This window comes from Heteronotia binoei, chromosome 4 (genome assembly GCF_032191835.1).
Source record: "Heteronotia binoei isolate CCM8104 ecotype False Entrance Well chromosome 4, APGP_CSIRO_Hbin_v1, whole genome shotgun sequence".
NCBI classification, from domain to species: domain Eukaryota; kingdom Metazoa; phylum Chordata; class Lepidosauria; order Squamata; family Gekkonidae; genus Heteronotia; species Heteronotia binoei.
The window spans coordinates 148,120,646-148,135,157 of NC_083226.1; the positions used below are offsets into that span (position 1 = coordinate 148,120,646).

At 40.3% G+C, this 14,512-nt stretch overlaps 1 protein-coding gene across 1 annotated transcript in view; it reads left to right on the top strand.

Annotated features, from left to right (window-relative positions):
* Positions 1-12,270, top strand: part of LOC132569678 (chondroitin sulfate proteoglycan 4-like) — a 48,955-nt gene extending 36,685 nt beyond the window's left edge. Inside the window, exons 8-10 of the mRNA XM_060235990.1 lie at positions 8,308-8,480; positions 9,246-9,429; positions 10,023-12,270. Of these exons, the coding sequence (XP_060091973.1) occupies positions 8,308-8,480; positions 9,246-9,429; positions 10,023-12,076 (2,411 nt within the window). The 3' untranslated portion in view covers positions 12,077-12,270. The remainder of the gene's footprint in view (positions 1-8,307; positions 8,481-9,245; positions 9,430-10,022) is intronic.
* Positions 12,271-14,512: the final 2,242 nt, after the last annotated feature.

Here is a 14,512-nt window from a genome sequence, read left to right on the forward strand (position 1 = left end):
CAATTCACCTTAGATTGCCCTGGATTTCTTGGGCCTTCTTAGTTTTCTTAATCCCTCCCCCCTTTCTGCTTGATTGTGTTTATTTTTTTTTGTCTGTTTGCAAAGGGAAATCCTGTTCTTAAATACTGAAACAAATGTGATGATTTCTCAACCTAATCATGTTTACTTATTATCATGGGTCTACATAAAATAATTCTGCTGAGTCATTGACCCTGATTGTGCAAGTCACACATGTAGTCAGGTCACCTTGCTAGGAATGCAGGTTTGTACTACGGTTCATAAGAAGCATCTGAGGGTATATTCTTTAAAGCTGATTTTAATTCATCCTTTGTGTCTATTTTTTATCCTGCTGTTCCTTCAAGGAGTTCATGGCAGCCACACAGTGATTATCTCCATCTCTATTTTATCCTTATGGCAACCCTGCAAGAGAATGACTAGACCAATGAGATCTATTCAGTGTTTTGGAAGCCACATGTGGCTCTCTGACATGCAACTTCGGAGCACTGTTTCCCAATGTGGCACCTGACCCACATTTCAGGAAAGCAGGCAAGGTCCTGGGCCAAAGGAGGCAAAACTACAGAACACCCGTATACGAGCCTTCTCTATTGCAGTCCCACACCTATGGAACCAGCTCCCAGAAGAAGTGCGGGCCCTGCGGAGCCTCGAACAGTTCCGCAGGGCCTGCAAGACCATCCTTTTTAGGATGGCCTTTGCCTCACTGAACGATTGATGGATTCGCCTTAAGTGAGATCCGCCATCATATCTACTGATGGAATAGCACCAGAAATATTTAATGTTTAATTTTAAACTGGAATGTTTTAAGGTTAAATGCTGTTTTTAATACCTATTGTATAATTTATTGTATTGATATGTTGTTAGCCGCCCTGAGCCTGCCTCGGCGGGGAGGGCGGGATATAAATAAAACATTATTATTATTATTCTCAGCTTGAAACAGCCACCACTGGAGGAACAGGTAATCTGCAAGTCTTCCTGAGGTTCAAGCCTCATGGCAGGGATGAAAGTCAGTGTGGCTGTTTTGGTTGATAGCAACTGCCCTGACTTGGACAGTCCAGGCTAGCCCGATTTCATCAGATCTTGGGAGCTAAGCAGGGTTGGCCCTGGCCAGTATTGGGAGACCACCAAAGAAGTCCAGGATCATGAGGCATACCTCTGAATGTCTCCTGCTTTGAAACTTGTTGCCACTTTCCACCAACAAGAATGGTAAATGTGGCTGTTTGTGAGCCACTGAGTGAGTGTTATTGGACTAGACCAACTTCACCGAGTAATCTTTGTCTGGCTTTCAGCAGTTCTGCTTAGTATTGCTGTCTCTGTATGGCAAGGTTCCTTTATTTTTAATAGCTGTGCGATTGGCAGAAATTGAGGAGGAGGAGCTTCATTTCCATCTACGTGCCTAAAAAATCCTGTCGAATTTCCACTTCTCATGCCTCTGTTAAAGTCATGGGGAGGGGATGACTCTTAGATCATCCAGAACTGCAGCTTCTAAGATTTTGGGCCTATTGTGATTAAGGCTGCCATCTAGATAGTATTTTTATTGCTTTGACCAGCGAATCTGTTTTCTGTCATGTTAGCATATTTGGGGTTTTAAAGCCAACAGACTACAGACTGTACCCATGACTCACTAGAGTCTGCCCTGACATTGATCTTTCTGGCCTTGCCTGAGAGGAAGTGGCAGTTTTGAAATCAAAATTGAGCAATTGTAGCTATGATGAGATTGCACAATCCCCAGGTGGAGGCAGGGGATCCCCGGTTTGGAGACCTTCCCCCCACTTCTGGGTCATCAGAAAGCGGCGAGGTGGAGGGAATACATTATTCCCTATGGAAACCAATTCCCATAGGGTATAATGGAGAAGTGATCTGTAGGTATCTGAGGCTCCGGGTGGTGGTGGTTTTGAGGTAGAAGCACCAAATTTGCAGCATAGCATCCAATACCTCTCCTCAAATCACTCTCCAAATTTCAAAAGGATTGGACCAAGGGGTCCAGTTCTATGAGCCCCCAAAGAAGGTGCTCCTATCCTTCATTATTTCCAATGGAGGGAAGGTATTTAAAAGGTGTGTGGTCCCTTTAAATGTGATGGGCAGAAGTCCCTTTGGAGTTCAATTATGCTTGTCACAACGTTGCTCCTGGCTCCACACCTGATGTCTCCTGGCTCAACCCCCGAAGTCCTCAGATATTTCTTGAATTGGACTTGGCAACCCTTGTCTATTCTTGCAGGTACCCCATCTTCCAGGAGCAGCAATGGCGGAGAGGTGGCATTTCAGGCTGCTGCAGGAGGGAGAAGTCAGGACATGGTCCCACTGAAAGAACTTTCCCATTTGAGAAAATCATAAAAACATAAGAGAAGCCATGTTGGATCAGGCCAACGGCCCATCTAGTCCAACACTCTGTATCACACAGTGGCCAATAAATATATACACACTGTGGCTAATAGCCACTGATGGACCTCTGCTCCATATTTTTATCTAACCCCCTCTTTTAGCTGGCTATGCCTGTAGCCGCCACCACCTCCTGTGGCAGTGAATTCCACATGTTAATCACCCTTTGGGTAAAAAGTATGTCCTTTTATCCATTCTAACCCGACTGCTCAGCAATTTCATTGAATGCCCACGAGTTCTTGTATTGTGAGAAAGGGAGAAAAGTACTTCTTTCTCTACCTTCTCCATCCCATGCATAATCTTGTAAACCTCTATCATGTCATATCATAGGTGGGTTCCACGCAGGGTGGATTTGATTTAAATCAAATTGATTTATATCACGATTTAAAACACTAGTCAGTAAGACTTGATTTAAATAATAGTTTTCTACATACTTATTTTTGCTGGTATAACCTTAATATTCATAATTAGATGAAGATTTCATTTTTAGAATAACAGCTGTTCATATTAGTTTTACAGTTATAAAAAATAATGATTTTAATACTATTAGAAACACATTATAGATAGGTAATTATGAAATTATTGTGAGGTGGATTTTCTGCTGTACTTTATTGGAAGGAGAAAAATAGTCATTACCTTAATAATAATAATAATTAAAATGGTTTTATTCAACTAAAACAATAACATTATAGAATATGTTTGCTTGAACATCTGCGTTTGTTAACTGATGTGGATAAACAATATATATATATTTTAAAAAACTTAAACTGTTAGCCCAGCCTACACATGAAAAACTTTACTGCCCTCTTTAGCTCACTCGTCATTTTCATCTTCGTCTTTGTTCATAATCTGGAAAAGAAAAACAAGCTTTCCTGCTTTATCGGGTCCCAAACGATTTCTCAGTTTAGAATGAATGAGTCCAAAGGAAGAGAATATTCTTTCTACGCCAGCAGAAGAAGCTACTGCTGTTAAAAGTGAAATCATTATTTGAATAGTCTCTAAATCCAAGTGCTTAAGTGACTTCCATCAGTTCACTGGTGTGATTTTCTTTAAAACATCTTCAGCAAACGTATATTTCTTGAATGGTTCCCCCTTAACTATGAAGTTTATTAAAGTTGGCATTACGGATGAATGATTGCTGGATACCCATGTCATAGCTACCTCCTCTTCCTCAGCACTTAAGTTTTGATCCTGGTACTGGATATTGACAATATTTGCCAGAAAATGAGCTGGAGACAGTGCTTGTCTCATTCGGTTTTTTAATGCTTGTAATTTAATTCTGTCAGTGTGTAGCTCTGTTTTTAAGTGTGCATTCAGTTCCTTCCAAATTTCAACAGCATCAGCAATAAAATAGCTATTTTTCTGTATTTTGTTTAAAGCTTTAGAAATGGGTTTCAGGATGCTCAGCATATGTTCAACATTTCTCTTAAGCCCAGCATTGAGGATTTTGGCTGTGACAGTGCCATCTATTTTATCTTGATTTTGTTCACAAATTGTCATCAGAATAGGCCAGTTCTTGATATACTGCTCAAAACAGTCCACCACAGAGTTCCATCTAACATCTTGTGGGAGTGTTAGCTTGGTTCCACTCATTCTTTTCAGAGCTGCTGCAGCAAAATGATTGTTACTGAAATATTTAGCAATATCAACAATGTTAGTCTTTATTTCTGGAACACTGAAGTCTTTGGCTAGGAGGTGCAGCAGATGAGCACTGCAACCATATGTTATTAACTTTGTATTCCCTTCCTGTTCTTCTAAATTTCTTCTCATCTTGGATACATTTGCAGCACTGTCTGTGACCAGACTGCGTACTAGACATTTGAATTTTTGTTCACACGTTATTATAGCTTTTGCTGCCACTTCTTATAAGTATTCTGCTGTGTGTGCATTTCCTGACGTATCAACTGTTCGTGCGAGGAAGACTTTCCCCTCTTCTGTTGTTATACAAGCACATACAACTGGATCACTGTGGACATTACTCCACCCATCAAGACTTAGGTTAACAATTTTACCCTCCAGAGCTGTTGCACATTGCTCCATTTCCCTATCATACATTTTATCCAGTAGTTTCCTTGCAACATCTGCTCTGCTGGGTGGACTGTATCCTGGTCTCAGTGATTGAACCATATTAATGAAGTGTGAGTTCTCAGTCAGACAGAAAGAAGAGTTTGTTACATAAACATCTTGTGGGAGTGTTAGCTTGGTTCCACCCATTTTTTTCAGAGCTACTGCAGCAAAATGATTGTTACTGAAGTATTTAGCAATATCAACAATGTTAGTCTGTATTTCTGGAACACTGAAGTCTTTGGCTAGGAGGCTGGGTAATTTTTTCGTCAATTAACTCTTTTTCTAATCTGCTGGTTTTTATCAAAAACTCATCTATGGTGGTTCCAGGAAGGAAGGGTTTTTTCTTTCTTTTAGGTGATATACTGCGGGTGTCTGATGATGATGTATATGGTGCAACTGAAACACTATCCTGGATAGATAACTCTGAAACTGTAGAACAGGAGGATAGTGATCTTGAAGGTGGATAGTTTCCCGAATCCTTAGTGTTGATGATGAATTCCCCTAAACAAACAAACAAACAAAAATCAATGCTGTTTATTATTTATACAATTTCTGCTTATTGTATTCATTGCCATGCAGCACTGCCCAAAAAGGAATATTTGCTTTTCTTCATAACTGTATCAAAATGAAAGTAACATGCAGTAATAATAAGAAATATAATTTTTACTCAAACATGGCAATTCAAGGCACTCTTTAAGAAATATGATTAAATAAAAATGTTTACCAACCTGAAGATCCTGCCTGTTCAAACATGTTTCTGTTGTCATCTTCATCATAGCACTTCTAGGGTTGCCAAGTCCAATTAAAGAAAAATCTGGGGACTTTGGGGGCGGAGCCAGGAGACTTTGGGGGTGGAGCCAGGAGACATTGGGGGTGGAACCAGGAACAAGGATGTGACAAGCATAATTGAACTCCAAGGGAGTTCTGGCCATCACATTTAAAGGGACAGCTCACCTTTTTAAATGCCTTTCTTCCATAGGAAATAATTAAGGATAGGGGCACCATCTTTTGGGGCTCATAGAATTGGACCCTCTGGTCCAATCGTTTTGAAACTTGGGGGGTATTTTGGGGAGAGGCACTAGATGCTATACTAAAAATTTGGTGCCTCTACCTCAAAAAATAGCCCCCCCAGAGCCCCCAATACCCACGGATCAATTCCTTATTATTCCCTATGGGAATTGTTCTCCATAGGGAATAATAGAGTGCCTAGTAGACATTTCCCTCCCCCCCCACACACGCTTTCTAAAGGGGGGGAGGGCCTCCATACCAGGGAATCCCCCCCTCCCTCTCTCACACACACAAATACTTACCAGATCTTCTTCCACTCTTGCTTTGAAAACGAAAGCAAAGAAAGGGAGGGGCCGTTCTCCGAAGCCCTTCCTGTTTCCTCCTTCCTGCCCAGCCTTAAAGGGGCAGCCGTTTTACAAACTGCTCAGGAGCTCAATACCCTACAGGTATGTTCTCCCCCCCCTCCACCCCCCCCCCCGCTTCCCGATTTATGGAGACCGGGGGATGAAGCTGCAAAATCAGAAGTCTCCCGCCAAAGCGGGGTGGTTGGGAAGCCTAAGCACTTCTCATGATGTTGCCTCATTCAGGCCACCATTTTGCACGCATGCCTGCCTTACCAATAGGTAGAGGAGCTTCTTTAAAATATTCCCAAACTGGGTCTCTTTTACATCCTGCTGCCATTATAGGTTTTCTCCTCCAGGGAAAGAATAATGTGATAAACCTCAGCTTATACACACAAAAGAGCCAGTTTTGTGGAGTATTCTGCTCAAAACATTTCACTTTCATTTTTACTGCTTGCCCCTCCCTCCTCACACTTAAGTTTCTTCTTGTGCAGATATATTCCATTCCAAGCAATCTTTTTCTATTCATTGAACTTTTTGAAATTTAGCACTTAAGGGGTTGATTCTGTGTACATAGGTTTGTAGAACAATGAAATTAAGGTCTTTTTCTCAACTGTTCATTTTATAACATTTTTGCTGTGTAGAAGAGGCATATGATCTGCAGACACAAATTACAATTTTGAGAACTGCAAAACCAAGCATCTGTGTTCTGTGATAATATCTAGTCAACAGAGAAACTGCCCAGTAATCTTACAAAAACCTCTGGAAGAGCATGACGTTGTGAATGGATTAGTAGAATTTATTACCAAAAAATTTGAACATTACATGAATATACAGCCTTATGCTTCAGAATTAAAAACTAATTTTTATTTCAGGATGGAATAACCTTTGGGTGATGATATATTTTCCTCAAAAAGCATTTTATTTTTAAAAATCCAATTTAAATTAAAAAATCCCATTTAAATTTTAAAAATTCAATTTAAATATAAAAATGATTTTTTTATTATTATTTTTAAATCACCGATTTTTATCCACCCTGGTTCCAAGTCAATATGTGGAAAGCATTACATTTCTTTCTCTAATTACCCAGTATAGCCTAAATTTTATTTATCCATTGTTATATTTTATGTTGCGTTTCCTGTAGCCTCAGGTTACTATATATGATGCCCCCATTGTCCTTTCAAAAACCCACTGAAATAGGTTAGGTTGAAATAAAGTGATCCAAGTTTAGGTGTTCTGAACTAGTCATTTAGTTGTTCCACATTCCCATTGGTGCTGGATTATGGCAGCTGATTATGGCAGACCTGTAGGGTTTTCAGTGCAAGAGATGAGCAGAGGTGGGGTCTCCCATCCACGTACTAATCAGGGCTAATCCTGCTTAGCTTCTGATATTGAGGGCTTTCTTTGAGCAGGAATACACAGGAACGCAGTTCTCAGCTGGCTTGCTGTCAGGTTGTGTGGCCTAATATCCAAATGAGTTCCTGCTGGGCTTTTTATACCAAAAAAGCCTTTGCAAAACAATGGTGTCATCAGGGGTGTGGCCTAATATGCAGATAAGTTCCTGCTGGGCCTTTTCTACAAAAATCCCCCTGTGATAATTATGAGATTTATCTGATAAAGGTACCCATCCATCATTTAAGAATACTGACTGAAGATTCATATAAGTGTTTGGGGACAATACTGGATGATTTGAGTTTTCTTTTTTCATACTTATCAAAGATTAAACAGTTAAGAAATTATTCTATTTTCTTTGGTCTTGCTGACTTTTTTGTAAGTTTGGATAGGTTCCCAGTTTGGCTTTTTGGCCCATTACATAAAGACCATCTGTTGAGCACATGACATAACTACAAAAATGTTTTACTTCTTTATTTATTTTTATTATTACCCCTTTACCACACATCTTATTACTGGTGAAACACAATGTTGTTAATTGTATTTATATTTTGCTGGAAGCAGTGCATTAGTCAGTTCTGTGACTTTGATTTCATCCATCCCATTTTCAGACTATGATTAATTTCACAGTGCTGGACCGAGTTACTTTGTTAGGATCATACTGTTAATATACCGACCTTAGTGGCAATATAAAAGGTACAATATTTAATAACTGTCTTGTTGATATCTTCCCATAAACCTCAACGTGGTAGGCCTCTGCTAGCAAAGAAAGTATTTGAATAGTACTAAAAGATTTATTCAAACATGTGAAAATAGGCTGTAGTAAAGTCATTTCTGGTCTATACTGTTAGAAAATCATACTTTTAATGTTCTGCAAATATCTTGTATATGGAAAGCTAGTACATCAGGGATGAGGCTAAGCTACAGCTTTTGTGTCTGGCATACCAACTTCCTTTGCATGTAAAGCTTTTTTACAGAGGAAAGCATCAATATAATCCTGAATGCCCCATCAGTGAATACTTAAGTGAAGGCAGAAAGGCAGGGTGTAAATTGTGCAAATAAAATAAATAATAAATAAATAATGCACCCTGCTATTTGCATTCAGGATCTAGGAAACAAATTACATCCCACTATCTGAAAGCCATCACCAATGATGTGACTGGAGCAGAAAACAGAACTATAATTTTTACAGTGACAGTTTCTCCAAAGCTTGGTAAACTCATCAGAGTACTTTCTGATAACAGCACCCAGAATATTTCCAGTTTTACGCAATCTATGGTAAGTGTTTGTCTTATGATGGATGTTGGTAACAGTCCTTTATTACACACTTATGTCCTAGTTTCCATTATTTTTATGAGCTTATTGAAGGATGACCATACTATGAAAGAAAAGTTATTATGGTTTTGTGTTTGATCAATATGGAAGGAAACTAACCAGGAATAATATCATGTAGCATTCCAAATATAACATAAAGAGTAGGCTGGACTGTTGAAAATAGCTACTAGATCTAAGGAAGATAGCAGAGCACACACTTAAGTTACAGAAGACAGTAAAGTTACAGAAACTCGCCCAGCTAAGACATAATGTGCAGACAGATCTATTTTAAGTGTAGTTACTTTGTGAAACCAGGATTTGGTTTGCAGATGGTCTTTCAAATCCTGATGCTGTCTTTGAGATGAGGCAAGCAGAATTGTACATAGTATGCCAAACATGACTGTGTATAGATTTATTTAAATCACTTCTGAAAGCACCCTTTGATTAAATCTCCAGAGTCTCCAAGCGCTCATCTCTTGTAAGTCTGTGCATTTGTCAGCCAAAATGAAGGCTAAATCTCTTGGATAACACAGAATTAAGATGTTGCGGTTTGCAGAGTTCCCATAGTATTTGCACAGGATTATAGGTTTTAACCCCAAGGTATGGCCAGATTCCATATGTGAAGTAATTCTTTTTCTGTAGGCTAAAGATTTAACAGAAAATGTGTTTCATTCTAATTTTTTTGCCGTGCCTGCTTTGTTGCACTGTTCCATTTTGTTCTCTGGGCAGGTAGATGAACGTTTGATCATCTATGAACATACCAGGAAGGAGAACATTGGATGGAATGCACAAGATCATTTCACTTTTACAGTCTCTTCCCCACCAGCAGTCTTGGGTCCCCAGATGTTCCATATTAATATTTCTTATGAACTTAAAGGATATGGTCATAGCAGTCAACTGCTTGCAAACACAGGTAAAAATATTGTACAAGTTTTAATCATATTTGTATCCCACATGTTCCTGAAAGAGTTCAGGCAGTGTATATCCCCATAAAATTATGGTTCAGGGAGGTGGGGCGAGGAAGAGGTGTCTGGACTATGTTTGTCTTCCACTCCTTGCAGGTACTTAAGTCCTGGACAGGGTCTGGGGCCTGTGTTAGGCAGCCTTATCTCTGGAGACCAGCTCAGGATCAATTTGTTTAATGGTTTGTTGTTGTTGTTGATTAACTGAATTATTTGGAAAATTGTATTTTTGTATTTTTCTGTCAGCTGCTTTGTGCCCTTTAGAAAGAAAAGGAGCATAGATGTGTCATAAATAAATAAATAGTCCTTTCTTTTCCTTAAATCCAGTGATGATGTCCAGCACCTAAATTTTAGCAGGGATTAGATCCCAGGTTTCTTTGGTCCAAGTCATTCCATGTGATACACCATGCTGGATCTCTGCTTTGTTTACTTTGCCAGTTGCATGCCGCCATCTTGGAACACTGAAATCACAATATCAATGGTAAGTATTCTTATTATTGCCAATGACAAAGTTTTGAAGTAAATTGTTTTCCGTTATTGGCAGGTATTGTTGTCCAGGAGGGAGGCAAAGTTTTAATTGACAGAACAAACCTGGATGGATCAAACCTGTTGTTTAAATTACCTGAGGCACAACGTTCTGCATACGAAGTATGGTACCAAGTCACATCATTGCCACAGCATGGCAGAATAGTTGTGGGAGAAAGAAACATTACTAGAGAGAAGCCCAACTTCTCCCAATACATTATTAACAAATTTGGAATCACCTATGTCCATGATGACTCTGAATCTCTCACTGATCAATTTAATTTTGCCATGTGGCTAAATCAGAAGAGTAAATCTGCAACAAAACCTAAAAATGATTTTTTGGAAGAGACATTTAATATCACTGTTGTTCCAGTGAATGATCAGCCTCCAGAGCTGAAGACCAAAAAGCTGTATTTAAATATTTTACAAGGAGATACAGCAGTTCTGGGACCAGAAAACCTGAAAGTTGAAGACTTAGATAACACTCCAGAAGAGATCAAATACAACATTATCAGCCAACCCCACAATGGCTACCTAGCATGGTGGACTAATTTCAATGACTCCATCACTGATTTCACACAAGCTGATGTTGATGCTGGCAGAGTTTGGTTCATACAAGATGGAAGTTCTTCCTCTGGGGTTTTCTACTTCAGTGTGACAGATGGAAAACATCATTCCTTGTACAAACTCTTTTCTCTTGAAGTAACGCCCACATCTGTCACCCTGGTCAACCTATCTGAGGTGGTACTTCCACAAGGACAGAATACTGTTGCTATTACAAATGCATACCTTTCAGCTACAACCAATGGAAAAAACACAGATGTTGGCTTTGAAGTAACACAGCCATTCAGTTATGGGGAATTACTGATTAGCAATGAACAGGTAACTAAGTTCTGGCAAGCAGATTTATATGCAGGAAGACTGTTGTACAGAATGACAGATTTCACTGCATCTAGAGATGCACTGGAATTCACAGCATTTACCTCAGATAGTAATCTAACAGGACAGGTTCTGAACCTTACAGTAAAGCCTCTAGTACAAATGAGACTTGGCCTGAGCATTCCAAATAAGATAGCTTACAAGCTAAAACCGAGTGATGTGGATGCTACCCAGCTAGCAGTTTTAACAAACAGCAATCCTAGATTTGAAGTGACTGTACCTCCAGCTCACAGCAGAATGGTCAGGGAGCCATTAACCACTGTCAAAAGCAAAGAGCTGTTCACGTTCACACAGAGAGACATTGAGAGTGGAGTTATATTTCTGGAAGCAGATGCCAACTTGACAGGTGTTGATATATTAAATGACTCCTTCACATTTATACTCCAGGCAGATGATGTCCAGCCTGCGGCTGGTCACTTTCATTATGTCATTGTGCCACATGATCCTTTACTGGTACAGACATTTACACCAGAAGTGACCTTTGTGACTAGTGCAAACATTTTAAAGAGTTACAGCATTGCAAAGAACGAACCTTTGCTTTTTACAAAGTATGATAAATACACCGAAACCCCAGGACATACAGCGCAGACTCTGTGGCACAACCAAAATCGTTGGGGGCATCAGAAGGATAGAGATGCCTCACTTCAGGCAGAAGCTGCACATGGCAAATCTGCATGGGCTGAGCCCACGATAAAAGCAAATTCAAAAAGCACCTTAGTTCAGCCTCAAGATAGCAACAATAACCGACTGTTCATCATAATACCACTAATATCAGCTGCTGTTTTATTCATTGTGACTGCCATTGCTGTTTGCATCTTCCTCATGTGCCATAAGCCACAAAAGGCAAAACCTCTCATTGCAGACAAGCCACCAACAGTTCTCAGTAGCCCACATTTTTGCCCAGAAAGGAGCTTAACTGTTCCTAGTGTCACAGTGACACCCCTGTTAAAAGCATCTGGCAACACAGTTACTGTCCCATTCGTGGCTATCAGACAAGAACAGCTTCATCCTGTTCCAGCTGATCCAGCTCCACAATGTCCTCTACAAAGCAGTTGGTCCAGACTTGAGCCAGAAATGATCCAGCACTGTCGAACAACCAACCCAACTCTGAAACGCAATCAGTATTGGGTATAGCATGCCACTGTTGCAACTGAAAAATGTGATTTTTGACAAGGGGGTGTTCTTTGTCATGTTTATTTATATTGAGTTAAGATCAATATCTGTTGAAAGTTCCAATATTAGAAATCTGGGGAAGTCAGCAGTAGCTTTCATGGGTTTTCAGTCTCATCATCTTGTCAGTCACTGTAAAGTAAATACGATAAGATACAGGTTCGGCTATGCTGACTTTTGTTGGTATAAAAATGGAAATGCTGTGCCCACTCCACAACATGATTTCATGTTATAGAACTTGGAATAAGCTACCATTTCTAAATGAAGTTTTCTACACTGTGTAAGAACATAAGAGAAGCCATGTTGGATCAGGCCAATGGCCCATGCAGTCCAACACTCTGTGTTACACAGTGGCCAAAAAAAACCATCAGGAGGGCCATCAGTGGGCCAGGACACTAGAAGCCCTCCCACTGTGCCCCCCCAAGCACCAAGAATACAGAGCATCACTGCCTCAGACAGAGTTCCAACAATACATTGTGGCTAATAGCCACTGATGGACCTCTGTTCCATGTGTTTATGTAGAAAGGACCAGTGACAAGGCAGTGGGATTAAAACAGGATTGAAACTGTAATACTGCACACTTGACTTTGTCCCATTTGCTTTGCTTAGGATGGTACTTTGTAAGGAGTCCTCTAGCAGTGATGTTATGCACCTTGAAATGAAGCAGACATGAACATTCTGGTCCCACCTCTTGCCTATGTATGATTGCCAGCTGGGAGCATATTCTACATACATAGGAAGAGTATGCACATAGGCAGTGTCCCCTGATTGAGAATGCTGCTTTTTGAAATGTCCCTAAGCATGGAAAATTCTACATATATACATTTCCTGTGTACATAGACATGGTGTTTACGAGCCTGTGGTCATATTTAGGTGGGGGGCAGGATCAGCAGACTCATGCCCATTCTTTGTGCATTGATTTCAGTAGACATAATCTGTAAAGGGTTAAGGACTCCAAGTCCTGAACCAGGATACTTAGAATGAGGCCTGATATTAGGCCACTGATATAAGGGGGACAGTATGTTCTGGTCTCAAGCTTTCCTACAGAAGGGAATAGGTGCAACATCAGCCCCTGTAGGTCATAAAGCTTTTGGGTTGACCAAGCCTGGTCCACAGACCACTGTGGTCTACCTGTTGCAATTTGACTGCCTTCTTCAAGTCGACTTAAGACTTCTTCCAGCAGATACCCTGATTGAAAATGAACAAACATCTCAAGCTTAGATTCAAATACATTGGTACTACGTCAGTGCATACCAATTTGGGTCCAGTGGCTTCTGGATCTATCTTTAGAATGAGAATGCCAGGTGTAATTATGTGGAGCATATTGCAAAAAACAAAAAGACCAACAATAAAAATTTCTTCAAATATATTAGAAGCAGGAAACCAGCCAGGGAGGCAGTGGGGCCCTTGGATGACCAAGGGGTAAAAGGATTACTGAAGGAGGATAGGGAAATGGCTGAGAAGCTGAATGCATTTTTTGCCTCAGTCTTCACTGTGGACGATGAGAAGTATTTGCCCGCTCCAGAACCACTAATTTTGGAAGGGGTGTTGAAAGACCTGAGTCAGATTGAGGTGACAAGAGAGGAGGTCCTACAACTGATTGATGAATTAAAAACTAATAAGTCACTAGGCCCGGATGGCATACATCCAAGAGTTCTGAAAGAACTCAAAGTTGAACTTGTAGATCTCCTGACAAAAATATGTAATCTTTCATTGAAATCTGCCTCCGTTCCTGAGGACTGGAAGGTAGCAAATGTCATCCCCATCTTTACTGTGAAGTGGAGTAAGCAGAGAAGTGGCCAAGTTTGCAGATGACACTAAATTGTTCAGGATAGTGAGAACCAGAGAGGATTGTGAGGCACTCCAAAGGGATCTGTTGAGGCTGGGTGAGTGGGCGTCAACATGGCAGATGAGGTTCATTGTGGCCAAGTGCAAAGTAATGCACATTGGGGCCAAGAATCCCAGCTACAAATACAAGTTGATGGGTTGTGAACTGGCAGAGACTGACCAAGAGAGAGATCTTGGGGTCGTAGTAGATAACTCACTGAAGACAGTGTGCGATTGCAATAGAAAAGGCCAACGCCATGCTTGGAATTATTAGGAAGGGAACTGAAAACAAATCAGTCAGTATCATAATGTCCCTGTGTAAATCGATGGTGCGGTCTCATTTGGAATACTGTGTACAATTCTGGTCACCGCACCTCAAAAAGGATATTATAGCATTGGAAAAAGTGCAGAAAAGGGCAACTAGAATGATTAAAGGTTTGGAACACTTTCCCTATAAAGAAAGGTTAAAACGCTTGGGGCTCTTTAGCTTGGAGAAACGTCGACTGCAGGGTGACATGATAGAGGTTTACAGGATTATGCATGGGATGGAGAAAGTAGAGAAAGAAGTCCTTT